Source organism: Scomber scombrus, chromosome 23 (genome assembly GCF_963691925.1).
Source record: "Scomber scombrus chromosome 23, fScoSco1.1, whole genome shotgun sequence".
Lineage (NCBI taxonomy): Eukaryota > Metazoa > Chordata > Actinopteri > Scombriformes > Scombridae > Scomber > Scomber scombrus.
This window is the reverse complement of record NC_084992.1, coordinates 18,666,107-18,691,172: the sequence shown is the minus strand read 5'-3', so window position 1 is coordinate 18,691,172 and position 25,066 is coordinate 18,666,107. Positions and strand designations below refer to the sequence as shown.

General features: G+C 37.5%; 4 protein-coding genes and 1 pseudogene across 4 annotated transcripts; all 5 read right to left on the bottom strand.

Annotated features, from left to right (window-relative positions):
* Positions 1 to 3,413: 3,413 nt before the first annotated feature.
* LOC134005818 (uncharacterized) lies at positions 3,414 to 4,982 on the bottom strand. Its single transcript, XM_062444826.1, has 5 exons — positions 4,925 to 4,982; positions 4,063 to 4,773; positions 3,831 to 3,953; positions 3,708 to 3,751; positions 3,414 to 3,567 (listed from the first exon to the last, which is right to left on the bottom strand). The coding sequence occupies exons 1-5, from the start codon at positions 4,980 to 4,982 to the stop codon at positions 3,451 to 3,453; spliced, it is 1,053 nt and encodes a 350-aa protein (XP_062300810.1). The 3' UTR covers positions 3,414 to 3,450.
* A 2,352-nt stretch (positions 4,983 to 7,334) lies between these two features.
* On the bottom strand, positions 7,335 to 8,881 carry LOC134005840 (uncharacterized; annotated as a pseudogene).
* A 3,623-nt stretch (positions 8,882 to 12,504) lies between these two features.
* On the bottom strand, positions 12,505 to 14,038 carry LOC134006082 (uncharacterized). Its single transcript, XM_062445145.1, has 5 exons — positions 13,981 to 14,038; positions 13,147 to 13,851; positions 12,898 to 13,017; positions 12,763 to 12,806; positions 12,505 to 12,621 (listed from the first exon to the last, which is right to left on the bottom strand). Exons 1-5 carry the CDS (start codon positions 14,036 to 14,038, stop codon positions 12,505 to 12,507), a joined length of 1,044 nt encoding a protein of 347 aa, XP_062301129.1.
* A 2,987-nt stretch (positions 14,039 to 17,025) lies between these two features.
* LOC134005802 (uncharacterized) lies at positions 17,026 to 18,544 on the bottom strand. Its single transcript, XM_062444803.1, has 5 exons — positions 18,490 to 18,544; positions 17,672 to 18,355; positions 17,421 to 17,543; positions 17,282 to 17,325; positions 17,026 to 17,142 (listed from the first exon to the last, which is right to left on the bottom strand). The coding sequence occupies exons 1-5, from the start codon at positions 18,542 to 18,544 to the stop codon at positions 17,026 to 17,028; spliced, it is 1,023 nt and encodes a 340-aa protein (XP_062300787.1).
* A 2,794-nt stretch (positions 18,545 to 21,338) lies between these two features.
* On the bottom strand, positions 21,339 to 22,876 carry LOC134005873 (uncharacterized). The gene is made up of 5 exons (XM_062444900.1): positions 22,822 to 22,876; positions 21,966 to 22,676; positions 21,724 to 21,849; positions 21,604 to 21,644; positions 21,339 to 21,455 (listed from the first exon to the last, which is right to left on the bottom strand). The coding sequence occupies exons 1-5, from the start codon at positions 22,874 to 22,876 to the stop codon at positions 21,339 to 21,341; spliced, it is 1,050 nt and encodes a 349-aa protein (XP_062300884.1).
* Between the last annotated feature and the right edge of the window lie 2,190 nt (positions 22,877 to 25,066).

Sequence of the window (25,066 nt, the reverse complement as noted above, 5' to 3'; positions counted from 1 at the left end):
AAACACAAGGCTTCAAAATGGTAGTCCACAAACTAAAGTGTGACATCACGGTGGCTACGTCCATTATGTTTTACAGTCAATGATATTCTGACCAGCACTCCTCTCTTAAAGAGGTACTTGTTTTACTCTTGATTTAAAGGTATAGTGTTTAAAAACTGAGCAGAAGTTTAGTTGAAATCATTCCCATATGAACTAAAATTATCAATATAATATGAAGAAATAACAGTTTTCACATCACATCAAAGCCCATGTTCATGTATTGAGTTACAGAAACATCTACTGTGGTTAGCATGCTAACCAGCTAGCTTTGGCTTGTCCTGTCTTGCAATTCCACTTTGTACCACAGGGGTGATAGTGAGTCACTGTATCATCCAGTTTGCCCTCAGTCCAGTTTTTTTTCTTTTTCTTTTTTCTGTAAAACTGTAATTATGTCACTTTATTCGAAAGTCACACCGATGTAAATGCAGTCGCTGGACAGGGGAGACATTCATGTCAGCTGATTTTACAAACCACACTGGCTCATATCATCTGTGTGTAAACTGGTATGAGCCATTTTGTTTGGAAGCACATCATGATAAGCCTGATAAATATTGAAATATATCAATGAATTAGGTCTCTACCAGATAACTGGGATGTAAGATGGCATGCAATTAATGGGGCATGTGTGTAACTATTTAGTTGTTGCGTCGATTTAGGTAATTTTGTTCCTGATCTGTGTGTGTGTGTGTGTGTGTGTGTGTGTGTGTGTGTGTGTGTGTGTGTGTGTGTGTGTGTGTGTGTGTGTGTGTGTGTGTGTGTGTGTGTGTGTGTGTGTGTGTGTGTGTGTGTGTGTGAGAGAGTGTGTGTGAGAGAGTGTGAGTGAACAGGATGGGATAGGGTAAGGGGAGCTGGGGGCGGGGATGTTGTCTGTCAGCTCAACCTGTCCACTGCAGAGTAGCTTCGCTGAAATTGAACCTGCCAGCTGTGGAGCAGAGCTGTGGTTTCACTACTATTAAAAGTTTCAAAGTAAGATTTAACCAGCTGATAACTGCAAGGACACACAGCCAGAGAGGTAAATGGCTGCAGGTCGAGATAAGGAAGATTTCTGTTGTTTTGTGGCTGGCAGTTCTGATGTTTGGCTCATTTAAATGTTGTTGCACAGTTTCTCTTCCTCTCTTTATTATTATATTTCACTGAGCAACTTCTGCCCTCCTGCTTCACACAGCCACTCTCCTTCCACCCCCCAAATTCCGCCAAATGTAATATATAGTGGTTCTCATCTGCATAGTTTCCTGTTTCTGTTAAGTAAGATAATGAAATGATTGTGAAATAGATCATAACATTGAACTCTTATACACGTATGTATGAGTTGGGAGCACTGGGAGGCAGGTACTCACACACACTCTTGCCAACATTGGAACAAACTATGGAGATGTCATTGAGTTCAAGTTGCTGTGTGAAAAGGAAAGAGCACTGATCATATTTTCACTCTTCAAAGACAAGATTGCATTTGATTGGCCAACCTAAAGTCATACTACTTGTTCGACTATGGAAACATAACCACATGTTATCTGCAATCTATAAGGTGAAGTTTGTTTCTTGACTATATTGACATGATGACAGAAATATTAAAAAACTAACTGCTAACCATCTTTGCAAGTGATTTAAAATCACTAACAATTAAATATCCAGTACAAACATGTAGCAGGACAAAGTGGACAGGTTTGAATATATGTTAAATACCTGTGAAGTACACTAGAAACACAGCATGGTACAGATCCGTTGCTGGATGTCAGTGTGACTTCATGAGGACAATAGATGCACATTTTTAAATGGTAAATGGACTCTACTTATATCGCACTTCTCTGGTCTTACGATCACTCAAAACACCTTTACACTACATGTCTCATTCACCTTTTCACACACACATTCATACACTGATGGCAGGAGCTGCCACACAGAGTGCAAACCTGCTCATCTGCTCATCAGGGAGACTAACATTCACACAAACATTCATACACCATTGGTGCAGACATCGGGACCAATGGGTGTATGGTATCTATGTATCTTGTATCTACCTTCAGACTAGTGGACGACCTGTTCTTCCTCCTGAGCCACAGTCACTCACTTTTACAACATGTAACTTTTATAAAAAGCACATAGAAATAGCTACATGCTTTCTTTTAAATGATCTAACTGTCGATTGTCGTGAACCTCCATTTTACTGGACTGGTAGCAGATGTCAAATAAAGTGAGTTCAATCAGCAGAAAATCGGACAAGGACCTGCTGTTTTGAATGTTGAAGTGGATTTAGCTGAAGGGATACTCTTTTTAAAAGTGTGAACACGTTTATATCCTGCTGAAAACCACAAACTGTTTTTTTCTTCTACATCCGTGCATAGTCAAAAATTGCCACTATACAGTCAATGCAGTGATGTGGTAGGTCTGAGTTACGCACATTAAGCACCAATATATACCCTGATATATGTTGTTTTACATGGGCCCTCATGTCCTTGAATCTTTGTAACAAGTGCAAAGTTGGCATGACTCATTGAATCACAATGACAATATATCCGGTTTGAATATATCGTAATTGTCATTTAAGTAATTAATCACCTCACCGGTAACACAGTCTAATATTTACATCCAAATCTGCACACACCTGGCACAAAGTCTGTATGAGCTTGTTAGTTATTTGTATTTCAGCAGTAACTAATCAAACAGTGGCCACATGTTGGATCTACAGTAGAACACAACACACATTGAGAAGACACAACACAATGATAACCTAGTTGGGTAACTGAGTGACTAACAAATCTACTAAATCTAGATTCCAAATGAAGTCACTGAATTAACGTGGGATCATCCTCCAGCCTATGGTTTTGTCCTTTTTCATACTTTATATTGCTCCTGACTTGGTCACATGATTTTTTGATTCACAAGATAACACCAGCAGTGCTTGTATGATGAAGCTGCAGTTAATGCTACAAGGGACTGAACTCACACCAACACATCTCAAGGCCAAAGTATATCATAATTAATGTATATTGTTTATTATTTGCTCTTAGTTGCATAAAATATACAAATACAATGATTACATGGGAGGTAATCAGGTGGAAGACAAAGCATATGAGTCAGTTGTGTAGCATCAATTAAGCTGAGCTTATACATGCAATATAATACATACACTAGTTTGATGAAAAGGGAATTTATTCAAATGTCTTAAAAAATGTCTCAGTATGTTAAATACATCATTTTTGTACTGTATGAAATTCTGCTTAAAACCACAAAGACAAAAGCAACACAGCGATGTTTTTCTAAATGTGCACATGAACTAACCTCACCAGAAAAAAGACCACAAGGAAGATATAAAAAGATCTTCATCTCAAGATCAACTTCTAAAACTATATTATACTTTGAAAATCAAAAAGAAATATTACTTTAAAAGCAGAAATGTAACATGTAATTCTACTACTTTACACTGGAGTACACACATTCATTGTTGGAGTTGTTCTTCACTCTTCTTGATCTGTTGGGCAGCTTCACACTTAAAGCAGCATAATGCAGGTTGTCTGCGTCTCGGTGACCCTGCTAACAAAATGTGCAAAAGTTGATAATAATATGGATCCTGACAAACATCAAAATATTGTCCAAAAACTCCCCAATATCAGCTGGTTATACAAAAACTGTGTTGAAATATTAATTCCACTGTTAAAAGTAAGTTTTACCTCGCCATTTGTCACAGAGGGAGCTGAAAATGATGCTTGAGACTCTGGTTGTGAAAAGAGAAAAAGTTATTTTCTTCCAAAGTCATGTTCAGTGCATATAAACTGTCAGATATAAACAGTTACCTGTAGATTGAAAGCTATTTCTCTTCATCTTGTACATTGAGAAAGCCAGTAAAACACTGAGGATGGTGGTGAACGCCAAAGCTCCACTCAAGAAATACACCAAGACAAGAGAGTCTACTTCATCTGCAGAGACACATATAACGAGATATTACAATGCTTTCACATTTATCTTTATTTTGAAGTTAAGTCTGTCTTCATCAGATGAAACAATATCTGGTAGAAAGTTACTTACTGCCAACATCCAGCTTGGTCCCGTCTCCAAACAGTATCTCTCCACATGAGGCGACAGCACAGTAGTAGGTCCCAGTATGAGAAAGATTCAGACTCTTCATCGGCAAGTTGTAGACACAGGTGTGTGTTTGTGTGCTGGTGTTCCTCTCACACTGATCATTCCTGCCTCCATGTGTGTAAATGAGTCCTGGATGAGATTCTTCAGAGTTTTTGAACCAGTAAACACTGTGTTCTCCATCATCACAGGTCCCAGTGTGTACTGTACAGTTCAGAGTCACAGAGCCTCCTGACTGGATGCTCTCAGATGCCGACTGATGGACCAAAGCTTGGATGTTTAAACCTGAAGTCTTTACATTGACAATAGCTCCCTTCACAAATTCGAACATCAATGAATTACCACCTGCACAGTAGTAAGTAGCTGAGTCTGAAATCTGCAAATCTGTGATCGTCAAGTGATTATTTCCATTATCGGTCTCCAGTGTGAAACGTGGTTTGTTCTTGAATTCATTATGAAAAGTGCTATTTGTGTTAAACTTGTAAACGGTGGAGATGAGCCTCGGTTTCTGTCCGACAGTTTGCTTATACCAGTAAAGCCTCGCTGCAACATCACCTCCATAATAACATTGTAAAGATACGCTGTCACCAACATTAGCTGATATAAAACCACTGTCTTGTTGAACAGGTGAGGTGAATTTCAGAGCAGTTGTTTGAGCTGAAGTGAAATGAGAAATAAAGCGAAATTTGTGTTAACTCACTGTGTATATCACAGTTCAGTGCAATCATTCAAGATATTACAATCATTTGTATGAGGAGTAACCACACACAGTTAAAGATATAAGTTGGATCACAAAAACACAACTCACCCGTTTTGCCCAAAAACAGACATGAGAGATAAAGAACAAACACTGGAGATGTCATCATGTTCAACTTGATGTGTGAAATGAGAACAGCACTGATCTTTTCCTCACTCTTCAGAGACCAGACTGCATTTGATTGGCTAAGCTGAAGTCATACTGTATATGGGTTTGCCCTTGATGTTTTTGCGACAAAGGTTACAAAAGCTCTGGAACGTGCATGGTGCAGTGTACACAGTTTGTGCATGCATCTTTAGAGTTGTTAAGATGTTAAGTTAAAGAAATATGTTTTGATTGACAAAGATTTTCAAAGAGACTTACATTTTATACCAAGATGGAACAATATGAGAAATAAAGGTTATGACACATGAATCAATTAGAAAAGGGGGCACTAGTTTCAGTCTCTTGCTCCAGACTATGTGCCAAACCATTCACTGGTGTCCTTAGTCCACTGAAATACAGTATAAAACATAACTGGCTATTAAGATAAATGGTCTAAAGCATTTTTATTTTTAAAAGTTAATTATTTTAATTTATTAATTCATACATTTGTAAGCATCTTACATTCTCTTGCCTGTATGAGAATAACAAACTGAGGGGAGGCAGAGTGCTCCGCTGTGTTACTAACGTCTCTAGCAGAGAACACAACAGGCAGAGCAAAACTGAAGAATGTACTTTATTTTTGCCAACACAGGGGAAACTCAACATGGAGGCAAGTAACACAGAGACTCAGACAATGACTGAACTGAAAACCAAAACCTATATAGACAAGGGGTAATTACAAACAGGACACAGGTGAGTGAAACAAGACACAGGTGAAACACATGAGGAAATCAACTAAGGCTGGAAAACACAGGAAGTAAGAACAACCACACACAAAAGGAGAAAAACTTTCAAAATAAGACAAATTAAAACACAGCAGAAACTACAGACAGGATGTGACACGGCCAGTCTAGTTTGTTACTGCTCAACTAACATTAGTCTTTGAGTGACAGTGTAGGAATTTCACAATATATGTCGCATTTGTCTGTCAAAGACCATTATTCAGTCATTAAATTTAAAAAATATTGTATCTGCTGCCATTTTTCTAGATGAACTACAAAATGACTGTAGTGTGTGTGCGCTGTAGACTGTCCGAGGGCTGCACTGTCTTTGCAGTTGAGTACCGCCTTTTTAGTTCTGTCAACATCACGTGCCGTAATTTTCGATAAAGGCAGCCGACAGTAATACAAAGGCAGCCTGTCTTTTAGTTTGATAGGCAGAGAAAAACCTGTTACTGTATGTAAGTTTCGATCATCCAGTGTTACAGTGCATCCTGTATGCATTATAGTTTCCTCTCAGTCCACTATAATGAAGGATGCAGACTCAAGTAATATCCTTGTGAGAGTGTGAACATCCTAACATCCGGCTAAAAACCACAAATGTTTTTTCTTCTTCTCTATAAATATGGTCATAGAAAAAAAAAAGAGAGCCAAAATGCATAACCACTGTATTTCATAAAAGCTTTTCCCCTGTTACACCTGCTCTAATTAAACTGTATAGACTATAATGAAAGCAGTTCTTTAGTAGCAACAGCTTCAGTCCTCCATCAGTGTGTAACTGGATGTGTTCAGGCACAGTGCTGCTGTGCACTCAGATGCAGCTCAGTATAGAGTTGATGTAGTAATGTGTGGTGGGTCAGAGTTATACACATAAAGCATCAATGTAAACCACAAGTCAATTTCTCTGAATCTCTATAATGAGGCTGACAATCGCAAAGCTAGCATGACTCATGAGAGTCAGAATGGTCACATTTATGGAAAATACAATCAAACACCAACCATTTTCAGTTGTAACTTTCTGTGGCTACAAAAATACACCTGTATCATAGAGGAAATCTACTACCTGTTGTCTTGACCCTGTCCCCAGTACTACAAATTATCTTAGTTGGTCCCCAAGCTAAGATAAATTTACTTTGTCACAAACTTGAGCATCTGGTTCCTGAGAAGCATACGTGAGTGTTCCGTAATCGATGTATATTATTTATTGTTTGATCATTAATAACACAAGACATGCATAAGTATGTACATTGTTAAAAACCATTACATGTAAAATAATCAAGCCCAAGACAAAGCCCATGAGTCAGTTGCATAGTATCAATTTATCTGAGTTTATACATACAATACAATACAAACACAAGTTTGAATTTATTCAAATGTATTCAAAATGTACTCTTTATGTTAAATACTTGTGTTTTGTACTATAAAAAATCTACTTAAAACCACAAAAGCAACAAAGAGATGTTTGTTAAATGAACTAGTCTCAGCTAAAAAGAACCAAGGATGATATAAAAAGATATTTATTTCAACTTCTAAAACTACTTTGGAAAATCAAAAAGAAAAAATGCTTTACTTAAAAATCAAAAATGTAACATGTAATTCTACTGAATTACATTGGAGTACACACATTCATCATTTGAGTTGTTCCTCACTCTTCTTGATCTGTTGGGCAGCTTCACACTTAAAGCAGCATATTGCATGTTGTCTGCTTCTTGGTTACCCTGCTATAGCAAAATATGTACGTAAGTTGATAACAATATGGATCCTGACAAATATGAAAAAATGTCCCCAAAACTCCCCGATAACAAACATTTTTACAAAAAAATGTTTAAATATGAATCACTGTTAAGGGTAAGTTTTACCTCGCCATTTGTCACAGAAGGAGCTGAAAACGTTACTTGAGGCTCTGGTTATCAAAACAGAAAAAAATGTTTTATTCAAATTAATGTTCATCGAATAGGAATCAAATATAAGAGTTATAAGAGAAATAAAGTTACCTGTACATTGGCCATTTCTTTTCATCTTGTACATTGAGAAAGCCAGTAAAACACTGAGGATGGTGGTGAACACCAAAGCTCCACTCAAGAAATACACCAAGACAAGAGAGTCTACCTCATCTGCAGAGAGTCACATACTATAATGTGGTATTACACAACCCTCAGATTTATCTCTATTTTGATGTTAAGTTTGATTAGACAGTAATCATGTATTTATCAGATGAAAAAATGTCTGGTAGAAAGTTACTTACTGCCAACATCCAGCTTGGTCCCGTCTCCAAACAGTATCTGTCCACATGAGGCGACAGCACAGTAGTAGGTCCCAGCATGAGAAAGATTCAGACTCTTCATCGGCAAGTTGTAGACACAGGTGTGTGTTTGTGTGTTGGTGTTCCTCTCACACTGATCATTCCTGCCTCCATGTGTGTAAATGAGTCCTGTATGAGATTCTTCAGAGTTTCTGAACCAGTAAACACTGTGTTCTCCATCATCACAGGTCCCAGTGTGTACTGTACAGTTCAGAGTCACAGAGCCTCCTGGCTGGATGCTCTCAGATGCCGACTGATGCACCAAAGCTTGGATGTTCAAACCGGAACTCTTTACATTGACTAGAGCTAGGTTTGCTATTTCTAATGTCAATGAATTACCAACTGCACAGTAGTAAGTAGCTGAGTCTGAAATCTGCAAATGTGTGATCGTCAAATGATGTTTACTCTTTCCGGTGTCCAGTGTGAAACGTGAATTGTTCTTGAATTCGTGATGAAAAGAGTATTTTATTTCATACTCATAGAAGGTGGAGATGAGCCTGGGTTTCTGTCCCAGAGTTTGCTTATACCAGTCAAATCTCACTGCAAAATCACCTTCATAGTAACATTGCAAAGTTACACTGTCACCAACATTAGCTGATATAAAACCACTGTCTCGTTGAACAGATGAGGAGGATTGCAGAGAAGTTGTCTGAGCTGAAGAGAAATAAGAGATGAAGCGAGATTGTTAAATTACTGTGATAGAAGTGTAATCAGTACATTTAAGATATTACAATCATTTCTATGAGGAGTGAACATTACACTCTTAAAGACACAAAATCACAACTCACCTGTTTTGCCCAAAAACAGACATGTGAGATAGAGAACAAACAATGGAGATGTCATCGTGTTGAACTTGCTGTGTGAAATGAAAGCAGCACTGATTTTTTTTCTTCACTGTTCAGAGATAAGACTGTTTTTGATTGGCTTGCTTGAAGTCATACCACATGTCCTACTTACGAAACATGACCACATGTTACCTGCGATCTATAAGGTGAAGTTTGTTTCTTGGGTGTATTCACATGCTGACAGATTTATATAAAATAAAATAAAATACAAGAAGAACAGTTTCCCATCTTGATGTTAAAATTAAAAATGAATATCCAGTACAAACATGTAGCAAAACACAGCGGACAAGTTTGATTATGTGTGAAAGCTGTGACGTATACTAGCAACACACCATGGAACAAATTAGTTGCTAGATGTATTTGTAACTTCATGAGAATGGTTGCACATGTACAGTATATAACTGTTATAAAACTGTTATATATAGAAAATTTCCCAATGGACATAAAGTAAGACAGGTTTTTTTTCCCGTTGGAAGTGGCTTTAGCTGAAGGGATACTCTTCTGAAAGTGTGAACATCCTTATATCCTGCTGAAAGCCACAAACTGTGTTTCTCTTCTACATACGTGCATAGTCAAAAAAGTGCCAAAACAATTAAGAATGCATAACCACTTAATTGCACAAAAACTTCCCCTCTTTAATCTGTCCTACTTTTGCTGCATAGTGAAAGCAAAACAACAGCAGCAGCAGCTTCAGTCCTCCATCAGTGTGTAACTGGATGTGTTCAGTCACAGTGCTGCTGTGCACTCAGATGCAGTTCAGTATACAGTCAATGCAGTGAGGTGTGGTGGGTCAGTGTCATGCACATAATGCACCAATATATAACCTGATATATGTTGGTTTGCATGGATCCTCATGTCCTTGAATCTTTATAACAATGCTTGTGAGTGCTAAGTAAGCATGACTAACTGAGTCACAATGAGCACATGTATGGGAAAATATATCTAGTTTAATACATTATAATTGTGCTTTAGTAATGATTCACCTCACCGGTTACTCAGTCTTATATTGATATCCAAATCAGCACACACCTGGCACAAAGTCTGTATAAACGTGTTTTGTAAGAATAAACACTAAGTAGTTCTCTGTATTTCAGCAGTAACCTTAACCCTAACGAATCAAACAGTGGCCACAAGTTGGATGTACAGTAGGACACAGTACACAGTGAGTGAGAAGACACAACACAATGATAACCTGGTTTGGTAATAGCAACTGAGTGGGTGACAAATCTACGAATGCAAATTTCAAATGAAGTCACTAAGTAAAAGGGGGAACATCCTCCGGCCTGTGTTTTTGTCCTTTTTTAAACTTTATATATTTCTCCGGACTTGGTGTCATGCTTTTTCTGATTCACAGTATAACACCAGCATTGCTTGTATGATGAAACTTCAGTTAATGCTACAAGGGACTGAACTCACACCCACATATTTATATCGAGATCAAAGGGTTCTATAATCAACTTATATTATTTATTATTTGTCTCAAGTTTAATACATGTTGTTTTTTGTACTTTATGAAATTCAGCTTAAAACCACAAAGGGAAATGCAACCAGCTGATAACTACACAAACATACAGCCGGAGAGCTAAAGAGCTGCAAGTCAAGATGATGAGGATTTCTGTTGTGTTGTGTTCACCAGTTCCAACTTCTGGCTCATTTAAATGTTGTTGCACTGTTTCTCTTCCTCTCATCATTATTATTATTATTATTATTATTGAGAGATGGCACTGGGATGCACTATGGGAGGAAAGCAAGCCGGGGGAAGGCAGTTTTAATCTGAGCGATGTTCTGGGAAGAAATGATGGGTCCTGGCATTCATGTGGATGTTACTTTGACACACACCACCTACCTTAACATTTTTGCAGATTGAGTACACTCCTTCATGGCAACAGTATTCCCTGATAGCTGTGGCCTCTTTCAGCAGGATAAAGCTACCTGCTACACTCCAAAAATTGTTCAGGAATGTTTTGAGGAACATAACAATGGGTTCAAAGTGTTGCATTGACCTTAAAATTCCCAAGATCTCAATCTGATCGTGCATCTTTGGGATGTGCTGGAAAAACAAGTCTGATCCATGTAGACCTCACCTCACAACTTAAAAGACTTGAAGGATATGCTGTTGCCAGATGAGGACACAGTCCGAGGTCCTTTGGAGTCCATGCATCAACAGATCAGAGCTGTTTTGGTGGAATGAGTAGGACCTACACAGTATTAGGCATGTGTTTTTCATGTAATGGCTGATAAGTGTAAGTTCATAGTAAAAAAGTGCAAAAATGTATAACTACTGTATTTCACAAAAGCCTTTCCTCTCTTGAACCTCCAGCACACAAGCAGCAGCACCGTCAGTCCTCCATTGGTGTGTAACTGGATGTGTTCAGTTACAGTGCTGCTATACACTCAGAACCAGCTTAGTATACAGTCAATGAGGTAATGTGTAGTGTGTCAGTGTCATGCACATTAGGCACCAATATATACCCTGATATATGTTGTTTTACGTGAGGCCTTGTGTTCCTGAATCTCTATGATGACGCTGGTGAGTGAAAACTTAGCATGACTCATTTAGTCACAACAACCACATTTATGGGAAATAAAATCAAAGAGACACTTCTGTTTGTTTTTAATAGTAACTATTTAAACAGTGGCTAAATATCGGATGAACAGTAGAACACAGTACACACTGGGAAGACACAACAAAATGATAACCTGGTTGAGTAATAGCAACTGAGTTAGTAACAAATCTATTAGGTCAAGATTTCAAATTAGGTCACTGAGTGAAAAAGGGATCATCCTTGTTAAACTGTTACATTGACATCATTTGTATATTGCACCTGACCTAGACTTATGTGGATTCAAGTACTGAAGGCTAGAATATGGTCAAAGGTAACCAGAGTGAGTGAGGTCAATTTCATGCTTTTTCTGATTCACATGATGCCACCAGCAGCACTTGTATGATGAAGCTGCAGTTAATATGACATGGGACTGAACTCACACCCACACATAATATCTAAATGTCAAAGTCTTCCGTGATCAACGATTATTATTTATTATTTCATCATTTATGATATAAAATGTGTGTATAAAAGTATTCATATACAGTAGATAAAACCATTACATGTAAAATAATCAGTTGGAAGACAAAGCCATGAGTCACTTGTGTAGCATGAATTAATCTGATCTTATATAATGATCCTTCGCTCCTACTGCCATCAGGCTGTCTAATTCTTCAATAATTTACAGAAGAGCTAACAGACTAATTGAATTTCCCCTCTGGGATAAATAAAGTAATTTTGAATTTGAATTTGTGAATTTGAATAGACTTAGTTTGATCTAAAGGGGATTTATTCAAATGTCTTTAAAATTGTCTCCACGTGATAATACAGTTTTTTGTAACACAATTCTGTGAAATTCTGTTTATAACCACAAAGATAAAAGCAACACAGAGGTGTTTTATAAATGTACACATGAACTAACCTCACCTAAAAAAAAGATATTTTGACTGCAGAACACAAGGAAGATATTTATCTCAAGGATCAACTTAGAAACTTAAAAAACTACATTATGCTTTTAAAATCAAAAGAAAGACAAAATCTTACTAAAAAAGCAGAAATGTAACATGTAATTCTACTACTTTACACTGGAGTACACACATTCATTGATGGAGTTGTTCTTCACTCTTCTTGATCTGTTGGGCAGCTTCACACTTAAAGCAGCATAATGCAGGTTGTCTGCGTCTTGGTGACCCTGCTAACAAAATATGTAAAAGTTGATAATAATATGGATCCTGACAAACATCAAAACAAAGTCCAAAACACTCCCTAATATCAGCTGGTTATACAAAAACTGTGTTGAAATATTAATTCCACTGTTAAAAGTAAGTTTTACCTCGCCATTTGTCACAGAGGGAGCTGAAAATGTTGCTTGAGACTCTGGTTGTGAAAACAGAAAAAAATAATTTTATTCAAAATCCATATATAATTTAAAAAAAATTAGATAGTTATAACAGATATAAACATTTACCTGTAGATTGGCCATTTCTCTTCATCTTGTACATTGAGAAAGCCAGTAAAACACTGAGGATTGTGGTGAACGCCAAAGCTCCACTCAAGAAATACACCAAGACAAGAGAGTCTACCTCATCTGTAGAGAGTCACATATAATGAGATATTACACAACTCTCTGATTTATCTCTATTTGAAGTTAAGTTCACTTAGTTCACTTATTCATGTCTTTATCAGATGAAACAATATCTGGTAGAAAGTTACTTACTGCAAACATCCAGCTTGATCCCATTTCCAAACAGTATCTGTCCACATGAGGCGACAGCACAGTAGTAGGTCCCAGCATGAGAAAGATTCAGACTCTTCATCGGCAAGTTGTAGACACATGTTTGTGTTCTGGTGTTCCTCTCACACTGATCATTCCTGCCTCCATGTGTGTAAATGAGTCCTGGATGAGATTCTTCAGAGTATTTGAACCAGTAAACACTGTGTTCTCCATCATCACAGGTCCCAGTGTGTACTGTACAGTTCAGAGTCACAGAGCCTCCTGGCTGGATGCTCTCAGATGCCGACTGATGGATCGTAGCTCTGATGTTCAAACCTGAACCCTTTATATAGAGAGTAGTGCCCTCTAAAACTTCAAATATGTCGAAATAGCAGCTAATGCAGTAGTAAGTAGCTGAGTCTGAAATCTGCAAATCTGTGATCTTCAAGTGATTTTTACCGTTTTCAGTTTCCAGTGTGAAGCGTGAATTGTTCTTGAATTCATCATAAAATGTGGTAATTGCATCATATTTATAGAAAGTAGAAATTTGCTTCATTTTCTGTCCCAGAGTTTGTTTATACCAATAAAGTCTTGCACCAACATTAACTTTATTGGAACACTTCAAAGTCGTCTCTTCACCAACATTAGCTGATATAAAACCACTGTCACGATGAACAGATGAGGAGAATTCCAGATCAGTCAGCTGAGCTGAAGTGAAATAAGAGACAAAGCAAATGTAAGGTGAATTGTATGAGACAGAATTCAGTGTTATCATTAAATATTTGAAAAGCAACCACTCTAACAGTTAACATTTGGAATCACAAACATAAAACTCACCCATTCTCCCCACAAACAGACATGTGAGATAGAGAACAAACACTGGAGATGTCATCATGTTCAACTTGCTGTGTCAAATGATAAGAGCACTGATCTTTTCTTCACTCTTCAGAAACAAGACTGCTTTTGATTGGCCAAGCTGAAGTCATACCACGTGGCCTACTAAGGAAACATGACCACATGTTAACTGCAATCTATAATGTGAAGTTTGTTTCTTTACTTTATTCACATGATGACAGAAATATATATAAAAAAGAAAAGACAAACAGTGGACAAGCGTTTATATCCTGCTGAAAACCACAAACTGTTTTTCAACATACGTGCATAGTCAAAAAAGTGCCAAGACAATTTAGAATGAATAACCACTGTATTTCACAAAAAGCTTTTCCCTTCTTTAACCTGCCCTGCGTTTGCTGCATAGTGAAAGTGTTGTAGAAACCTGTATCTATACCAAAACAACAACGGCAGCAGCTTCATTCCTCCATCAGTGTGTAACTGGATGTGTTCAGTCACAGTGCTGCTGTGCTCTCAGATGCAGCTCAGTATACAGTCAATGCAGTGATGTGTGGTGTGTCAGTGTCATGCACATTATGCACCAATATATAACCTGATATATGTTGGTTTGCATGGATTCTCATGTCCTTGAATCTTTATAACAATGCTGGTGAGTACTAAGTAAGCATGACTCATTGAATTACAATGAGCACATTTATGGGAAATACAGTATATCAGGCTGAATTACATTGTAATTGTCCTTTAAGTAATCATTCACCTCACCGATTACTCAGTGTAATATTTACATCCAAAAAAGCACACACTTGGCACAAAATCTGTATTGTTTTGTAAGAACAAACACTAAGTGGTTCTCTGTATTTCAGCTGTAACTAATCAAACAGTGGCCACATGTTGGATGTACAGTAGGACACAGTACAAAGTGAGAAGACACAACACAATGACAACCTGGTTGGGTAATAGCAACTGAGTGGGTGACAAATCTACTAGACCCAGTTTTCACATGAGGTCACTGAATGAAAGTGGGATCATCATCCAGCCTGTCACATTGTTACATTTCCATACTTTATATATTCCTCCTGACTTGGTCACATGATTTTTCTGATTCACAGTATAACACCAGCAGTGGTTGTATGATGAACTTGCAGTTAATGCTACATGGGAATGACTTCACAACAACACATAATGTCTCAAAGTCAAAGTATTTCATAATCAGCTTATATTATTTATTATTTGAACATTATTGCATAAAATGTACATATAAAAACACTTATACAGATAAAACCATTATATGTAAAATAATCAATTGGAAGACAAAGCCATGAGTCACTTGTGTAGCATCAATCAATCTCAGCTTGTATGACACATAAATTCGTTTGATGTAAACAAAATGTGTTAAAAAATGACTCAATGTGTTTAATACATGTTGTTTTTTGTACTATATGAAATTCAGCTTAAAACCACAAAGGGAAATGCAACCAGCTGATAACTACACAAACATACAGCTGGAGAGCTAAAGAGCTGCAAGTCAAGATGAGGAGGATTTCTGTTGTGTTGTGTTCACCAGTTCCAACTTCTGGCTCATTTAAATGTTGTTGCACTGTTTATTTTCCTCTCATTATTATTATTATTATTATTAGTAGTAGTAGTAGTAGTAGTATTATTATATTACACCTAGCAACTTCTGCCCTCCTTCTTCACACAGCCACTCCCCCTTCACCCTCAAAATAAGCCATATTCATGATACAGTAGTTGTGCATAGTTTCCTGTTTCTGTTGTAAGATAATGAAATGATTGTGAAATTTGATAATAACTTGGTACTCTTACACACATATGCATGAGTTATAGCACTGGGAGGCAGGTGCTCACATACAATTTCGCAAACATTAGTTTTACCCGAACAGTAACACTGAAAACTAACAGAGCTTCAGATCATTAGAAGAAACCTTTCTGTTCCACTTTACTTTGTAGTCCCAGAACAACTGACTCTGTATCTGGATTTAATACATGCAAACATATCATCTCATGCTCAACGTCTTTGAAATTTAAATGTACATATACAAATACAAGTATAAGGATCTGATTGACTTTGATGAGGGCCAAGTTATGATTGCTAGATAACTGGGTCAAGGCATCTCCAAAGCAGCAGGTCTTCTGGGGTCAATTCTTAACAAAAGTGATCCAAGGAAGGACAACTGACAACAGGATCATGGGCTCACTGATACAGGTGTGAAGTGAAGGTTATTCCATCTGGTCCAATCCGTCAAAAGAGCTACTGTCACACATATTGCTGAATATGTTAATGCTGTCTGTGATAGACAGGTGTCAGAACACACAGCACATGACAGCTTGCTGTGTACAGGGCTGCATAGACACACAATCAGAGTTCCGATGCTTACCTCTGTCCACTGCTGAAAGCAACTACAATGAGAACATTTGCATCAGAACTAAACCATGGAGCAATGGAAGAAGGAGACCTGGTCTGATGATGCCAAAAGCAGCACTTGTAGCTGCAGTTAATGTGATAAGGGACTGAACTCACACCCACACATAATAACTCAAGATCAAAGTGTCCCATGTTCAACTATTATTATTTATTATTTCATCATTTATGATACAAAATCTATGTATAAAAGTACTTATATAGATAAAACCATTATATGTCAAATAATCAGGTGGAAGACAAAGCCATGAGTCAGTTATGTAGCATCAATCAATTAAACAGATCTTATATAATAGACGTAGTTAGATCTAAAGGGGAGTTATTCAAATGTCTTTAAAATTGTCTCCACATCACAAATACAGTTTTCTTGTACTAAAATACTGTGAAATGCTGCTTAAAACCACAAAGATAAAAGCAACACAGAGATGTTTTCTAAGTGTGCACTAACCTCACCTTTGACTGCAGAACCCAAGGAAGATATACACAAATTATTATCTCAAGATCAACTTCGAAAACTACATTATGCTTTGAAAATCAAAAAGAAAGACAAAATTATACTAAAAAATGCAGAAATGTAACATGTAATTCTACTACTTTACACTGGAGTACACACATTCATTGTTGGAGTTGTTCTTCGCTCTTCTTGATCTGTTGGGCAGCTTCACACTTAAAGCAGCATAATGCAGGTTGTCTGTGTCTTGGTGACCCTGCTAACAACATATGTAAAAGTTGATAACAGTATGGATCCTGACAAACATCAAAACAATTTCCAAAAACTCCCCAATGTCAGCTGGTTATACAAAACATTTTTTAAATATTAATTCCACTGTCAAAAATAAGTTTTACCTCGCCATTTGTTACAGAGGGAGCTGAAAATGTAGCTTGAGACTCTGGTTGTGAAAACAGAAAAAGTTATGTTATTCAAAATCCTTATTCAGTTAATAGAAACTTAGATATAACAGTTATAACAAATATAAACAGTTACCTGTAGATTGAAAGCTGTTTCTCTTCATCTTGTACATTGAGAAAGCCAGTAAAACACTGAGGATGGTGGTGAACGCCAAAGCTCCACTCAAGAAATACACCAAGACAAGAGAGTCTACCTCATCTGTAGAGAGTCACATATAATGAGATATTACACAACTCTCACATTTATCTCTATTTTGATGTTAAGTTCGATTAGCAAGTAATCATGTCTTTATCAGATGAAACAATATCTGTTAGAAAGTTACTTACCACCAACATCCAGCTTGGTCCCGTTTCCAAACAGTATCTGTCCACATGAGGCGACAGCACAGTAGTAGGTCCCAGCATGAGAAAGATTCAGACTCTTCATCGGCAACTTATAGACGCATCTGTGTGTTTGTGTGTTGGTGTTCCTCTCACACTGATCATTCCTGCCTCCATGTGTGTAAATGAGTCCTGGATGAGATTCTTCAGAGTATTTGAACCAGTAAACACTGTGTTCTCCATCATCACAGGTCCCAGTGTGTACTGTACAGTTCAGAGTCACAGAGCCTCCTGGCTGGATGCTCTCAGATGCCGACTGATGGACCAAAACTGGACCTTTTACACTGACAATAGCTCCCTTTGCAAATTCTAATATCAATGAATTACCAACTGCACAGTAGTAAGTAGCTGAGTCTGAAATCTGCAAATGTGTGATCGTCAAGTGATTTTTGTCCAGTGTGAAACGTGAATTGTTCTTAAATTCATTATGAAGAGTGTATTTTATTTCATACCCATAGGAGGTGGAGATGAGCCTGGGTTTCTGTCCCAGATTTTGCTTATACCAGTGAAACCTCACCGAGAAATCACCTTTATAGAAACATTGCAAAGTTACGTTGTCACCAACATTAGCTGATATAAATCCACTGTCTTGATGAACAGATAAGGAGGATTGCAGAGAAGTTGTCTGAGCTGAAGTGAAATAAGAGATGAAGTGAAATGTTTAAATTACTGTGATAGAAGTGTAATCAGTACATTCAAGATATTACAATAATTTCAATGAGGAGTGAACATTACACTATTAAAGACACAAAATCACAACTCACCCGTTTTGCCCAAAAACAGACATGTGAGATAGAGAACAAACACTGGAGATGTCATCGTGTTGAACTTGCTGTGTGAAATGAAAGCAGCACTGATCTTTTCTTCACTGTTCAGAGATAAGACTGCTTTTGATTGGCCAACGTGAAGACATACATCATGTCCTACTAAGGAAACATGACCACATGTTACCTGCGATCTATAAGGTGAAGTTTGTGTCTTTACTGTATTTACATAATGACAGAAATATATATATACCAACAACAAAAAAAGACAAACAGTTTCCCATCTTGTGGTCGTAGTAAAATGAATAAATCTGTTTATCCAGTACAAACATGTAGCAGAACACAGTGGACAAGTTTGAATATTTGTAAAAGCTATGACCTACACCAGAAATACATCATAGTACAGGTTAATTACTAGATTTAGTTGTGGTTGCACATGTGTAAATGATATAACTGTGGATTGTCCTAAGTAAGCCATAAAGTCCATGGCTACACCATCAGTGTTTGAATGTCTGTGTAAATGGGTGACGTGTAATGTAAAAACACTTTGAGTGGTCGGAAGACTAGAAAAACAATATATAAGTACAGTCAGTTTACTATAATGAATTCCATTCACCTCTGTTTTAGTGGACTGGCACCAGAAGTCAAATAAAGTAAGTTCACTCAGTAAAAAAATGTCCCAATGGACATAAAGTGAGACAGGTTTTTTTCCTTTGTTACTGCAGCTTTTCATCTTTCAGAGTCAGAATTATCAGTCAAGTCCAGTTTGATAAGGACCTGCTGTTTTGAGTGTTTAAGTTGTTTTAGCTGAATGGATACTCTTCTAAAAGTGTGAACGCGTTTATATCCTGCTAAAAACCACAAACTGTTTTTCTACATACGTGCATAGTAAAAAAAGTGCAAAGACCATTTAGAATGCATAACCACTGTATTTCACAAAAAGCTTGTCCCCTCTTTAACCTGCCCTGCGTTTGCTGCATAGTGAAAGTGTTTTAGAAACCTGTATCTATACCAAAACAACAGCAGCAGCAGCTTCAGTCCTCCATTAGTGTATAACTGGATGTGTTCAGTCACAGTGCTGCTGTGCACTCAGATGCAGTTCAGTATACAGTCAATGCAGTGATGTGTGGTGGGTCAGTGTCATGCACATAAGGTACCAATATATAACCTGATATATGTTGGTTTGCATGGTTCCTCATGTCCTTGAATCTTTATAACAATGCTGTTGAGTGCAACGTAAGCATGACTCGTTGAATTACAATGAGCACATTTATGGGAAATACAGCATATCAGGCTGAAATACATTGTAATTGTCCTTTAAGTAATCATTCACCTCACTGATTACTCAGTGTAATATTTACATCCAAAAAAGCACACACTTGGCACAAAATCTGTATTGTTTTGTAAGAACAAACACTAAGTAGTTCTCTGTATTTCAGCTGTAACTAATCAAACAGTGGCCACATGTTGGATGTACAGTAGGACACAGTACAAAGTGAGAAGACACAACACAATGACAACCTGGTTGGGTAATAGCAACTGAGTGACAAATCTACTAGACCCAGTTTTCACATGAGGTCACTGAATGAAAGTGGGATCATCATCCAGCCTGTCACATTGTTACATTTTCATACTTTATATATTCCTCCTGACTTGGTCACATGGTTTTTCTGATTCACAGTATAACACCAGCAGTGGTTGTATGATGAACTTGCAGTTAATGCTACAAGGGAATGACTTCACAACAACACATAATGTTTCAAAGTCAAAGTATTTCATAATCAACTTACATTATTTATTATTTGATCATTTTTGCATACAATGTACATACAAAAGCACTTATACAGATAAAACCATTACATGTAAAATAATCAATTGGAAGACAAAACTCATGAGTCAGCTGTGTAGCATCCATTAATATCAGCCTATATTATACATAAATGAGTTTGATCTAGAGATAATTAAAGTATTAAAGTATTAAAGAGTATTAAAAATGCCCACCAGGCCACCAGATCCAACTTCTGACTCATTCTAATGCTGTTGTACAGTTTCTCTTCCTCTCTTTATTATCATTATTGTCATTTTTATTATTATATTTCACTGAGCAACTTCTGCCCTCCTTCTTCACACAGCCACTCTTCCTCCACCCCTGAAAAATTAAACCAAATTCATGAACTAGTAGTTCTCATCTGCATAGATTCCTGTTTCTGTTGTAAGATAAGGAAATGATTGTGAATTTGGTAAGAACATTGCACTCTTATACACATATGCAAGAGTTATAGCACTGGGAGGCAGGTGCTCACACACACTCTTGCAAACATTAGTTTTGAGTTAAAGTGACACACTTTGGAGTCCCAGAACAACTGACTCTGTATCTGGATTTAATACATGCAAACATATCATCTCATGCTCACAGTCTTCCAAATTTAATTTTTTATTTGATTATTAACATAAAATGTTCACATAGTAGAAAAACATACATGCCAAGCCAATAAAACCAATGCGGATTAAACTCAAAAGTCAATACAATACAATCTTGATCCTAAAAACCCACAAATGCATTCTGCAATATAGATTAAACAATTTACTTGTTAAGACACAAAAATCGTTATATGTATAGAGTATGTAATAAAAATAACACTTATTTGCAAGAAACAAAGTTGTACAGATATTCTGCTTCAAACCACACAGAAAGATATACCCTTAAAAATTACCAAAGCATATCAAGACATTTAAGGAGCTATAAAAACACATTTCTTACAAACTCAAAAGTAAATCCATGCTACACCTCCAAACAGACACTACAATATAATGTCTCTGCTCGAAGTACAAATGAAACATTTCCAGTTCTACTGCTTTACACTGTAGTACACACATTCACTCCAGATTTGGTCCTTCTGTCTTCGTCTGTTGGTCAGGTTCTCACTTAAAGCGCCATAATACAGCTTGTCTGCATCTTTGTAACCCTGGTAACAAAGTATATATCAGTACATCAGGATATTATTCTAAAACATTCAAAATCAATATATTATTGCAATGGTTGTAAAAAAGAAAAAAAATTAAAAAGTTGGCTGCAGTTCAACAATTAATACAATTAATACTGTTATTATTCACCTTTGCACCTCTGGAGGGAGCTGAATTTCTTCCTTGAGACTCTGGTTGTGAAACACAAAAAAGTAATTTTACTCAAAAGCCATGTTCGGTGAATACATGCTGTCAGATATAAAGAGTTACCTGTAATTTGGCCACTGTTGCTCTTGTTCATCTTGTACATTGAGAAAGCCAGTAAAACACTGAGGATGGTGGTGAACGCCAAAGCTCCACTCAAGAAATACACCAAGACAAGAGAGTCTACCTCATCTGCAGAGAGTCACATATAATGAGACACAACTCTCAAGTGTATCTCTATTTTGAAGTTAAGTTCACTTATTCATGTCTTCATCAGATGAAACAATATCTGGTAGAAAGTTACTTACTGCAAACATCCAGTTTGGTCCCGTTTCCAAACAGTATCTGTCCACATGAGGCGACAGCACAGTAGTAGGTTCCAGCATGAGAAAGATTCAGACTCTTCATCGGTAAGTTGTAGACACAGGTGTGTGCTTGTGTGCTGGTGTTCCTCTCACACTGATCATTCCTGCCTCCATGTGTGTAAATGAGTCCTAGATGAGATTCTTCAGAGTATTTGAACCAGTAAACACTGTGTTCTCCATCATCACAGGTCCCAGTGTGTACTGTACAGTTCAGAGTCACAGAGCCTCCTGACTGGATGCTCTCAGATGCCGACTGATGGACCAAAGCTTGGATGTTCAAACCTGAACCCTTTACATTGACAATAATGTTCTCTGAAAATATTAACTTGTATAAATAGTATCTAACACAGTAGTAAGTAGCTGAGTCTGAAATCTGCAAAACAGAGATTGTCAAGTGATTATTTCCATTTTCAGTCTCCAGTGTGAAGCGTCGATTGTTCTTGAATTCATCATAAAAAGTGCTAATTGTGTCAAACGTATTCAAAGTGGAGATGAGCCTTGGTTTCTGTGCCAGCGTTTGCTTATACCAGTAAACCCTTGTTGCAGCATAATCTTCACGGGAACATAGTAAAGTTACACTGTCGCCAACATTAGCTGATATAAAACCACTGTCTTCACCAGCAGATGAGGTGAATTTCAGAGCAGTTGTTTGAGCTGAAGTGAAATGAGAAATAAAGCAATTTTGTGTCAACTTACTTTTGTAGAATTCAGTGTAATCAGTAAATTGAAGATATTACAATCATTTGTATGAGGAGTAACTAAAACAGATAGAAGTTGAAGGCACAAAAACACAACTCACCCATTTCGCCCCAAAACAGACATGTGAGATAGAGAACAAACACTGGAGATGTCATCGTGTTCAACTTGCTGTGTCAAATGAGAACAGCACTGATCTTTTTTCACTCTTCAGAGGCAAGACTGCATTTGATTGGCCTACAAGAAGTCATACTATGTGTTGTACTAAGGAAACATGACCACATGTTAACTGCGATGTGTGAAGTTTCTTTACTGCATTCACATAATGACAAAAATATTAAAATAATCATCGGCTCCTCATCTTGGCATTACATTTGGAATCACCAAAAATTAAATATCTAGTAAAAACATGTAACAGGACACAGTGGACAGGTCTGAATATTTAACTACACAGAAACACAGCATGGTTTAGTTCTGAGGAGTTAGTTATAAGATATAGTTGTAAACAGTATATAACTGTTATTAAGTCCACACACATACTCATGCTTTCTTTTGAAATGATCTAACTGGATCATCCAGAGTAAGCAGAACATTGTTTATGATGCTGCTGTGTTTGCTTGATGCTTTGAACGTAATAATGAATTGCATTCACCTCCATTTTACTGGACTGGCAGCAGAGGTCAAATAAATAATTTCAATCATCAGAGTATTACCCAGCGGATCAAAAGTTAGACAGGTTATTTTTTTGCCTTCGGAACTGCATCTTTCTATCTTCCGGAGTTACTGTTCTGCGTTTTGACTGGGTTTTGGCTGAGGGGATACCCTTCTGAGAGTGTGAACACCCTTATATACCGCTGAATACCACAAGTTGTTTTTCTTTTTCTTTCAACTTACATTGATTAGCCAAAACATTAAAAATACTGACTGGTAAAGTAAAATACATTATCTTGTTAAAATGGCACCTATCAAGGGTTTTGACATATTAGGCAGTGGACAGTCAGTTCTTGAAGTTGATGTGTTTTAAGCAGGAACAATGGGCAGTGTAAGGATCTGGATGACTGTGGTAAGTACCCACCAAATGTGGTAGCGAGGGTTAGCCCATCTGGTCCGATCCCTTAGAACTGCTACTGTAGCACAAATCGCTGAAAAAGACTGAGTATGATTGACAGGTGTGAGGAAACAGTGCATCACAGATGTTGTAAGATGTTACATAGCTGCTGCATCAAAACCTAACCATGGACCAATGGAAGAAGGAGGCCTGGTCTGATGAATCACATTTGTGTGTGTGTGTGTGTGTGTGTGTGTGTGTGTGTGTGTGTGTGTGTGTGTGTGTGTGTGTGTGTGTGTGTGTGTGTGTGTGTGTGTGTGTGTGTGTGTGTGTGTGTGTGTGTGTGTGCGCGCGCATTGTTTACCTGGGGAAGAGATGGCACCAGGATGCACTATGGGAAGAGGACAAGCTGGTGGAGGCAGTGTGATGTTAAGTGGTCTGGGAAACCTTTGATCCTGGCATTCATGAAGATGTTACTTTGGCACGTACCACCTGCCTAAACATTTTTGCACACCAAGTACACCCTGTCATGGCAACAATATTAGACTTGTTTTTCCAGGACATTCCACAGCATCTTGATCGGATTTAGATCTGGGGAATTTTAAGACCAAGGTATCACCTGTAACACTCATGTTACTCAAACTATTCCTGAGAATTTTTGCAGTGGAGCAGGGTACATTATCTTGCTGAAAGAGGCCACTGCCATCAGGGAATGCTGCTGGGAAACCTTGCGTCCTGGCATATGTTAGACTAGGGAGTACTGTTGATTGGGGAATACTTTTGCCATGACAGGGTGTACTTGGTCTGCAAACATCTAACATCTACATGAATGCCAGGACCCAAGGTTTCCCAGCAGCATTCCCTGGTGGCAGTGGCCTATTTCAGCAGGATAATATACCCTGCTCCACTGCAAAAAATGCTCAGGAATATTTTGAGGAACATGACAAAGAGTTCAATGTGCTGCCTTGGACTTAAAATTTCCCAGATCTCAATCCGATCAAGCATATGTGGGATGTGCTGGAAAAACAAGTCTGATCCATGTAGGCCCCACCTGTCAAATTTCAAAACTTTAAGGATCTGCTGTTGCCTGCTACCAGAGGATACCTTCTGAGGTCTTGTGCAGTCTGCATCAACAGATCAGAGCTGTTTTGGTGGCACATGGGGTGACACAACATTAGGCAGGTGGTTTTAATGTTATGGCTAATCAGTGAATGTTCATAATCAATAAATAAATAAAAATATGTAATCATTGTATTTCACAAAAGTTGTTCCCCTCTTAAACCTGCTCAACTTTTGCTGC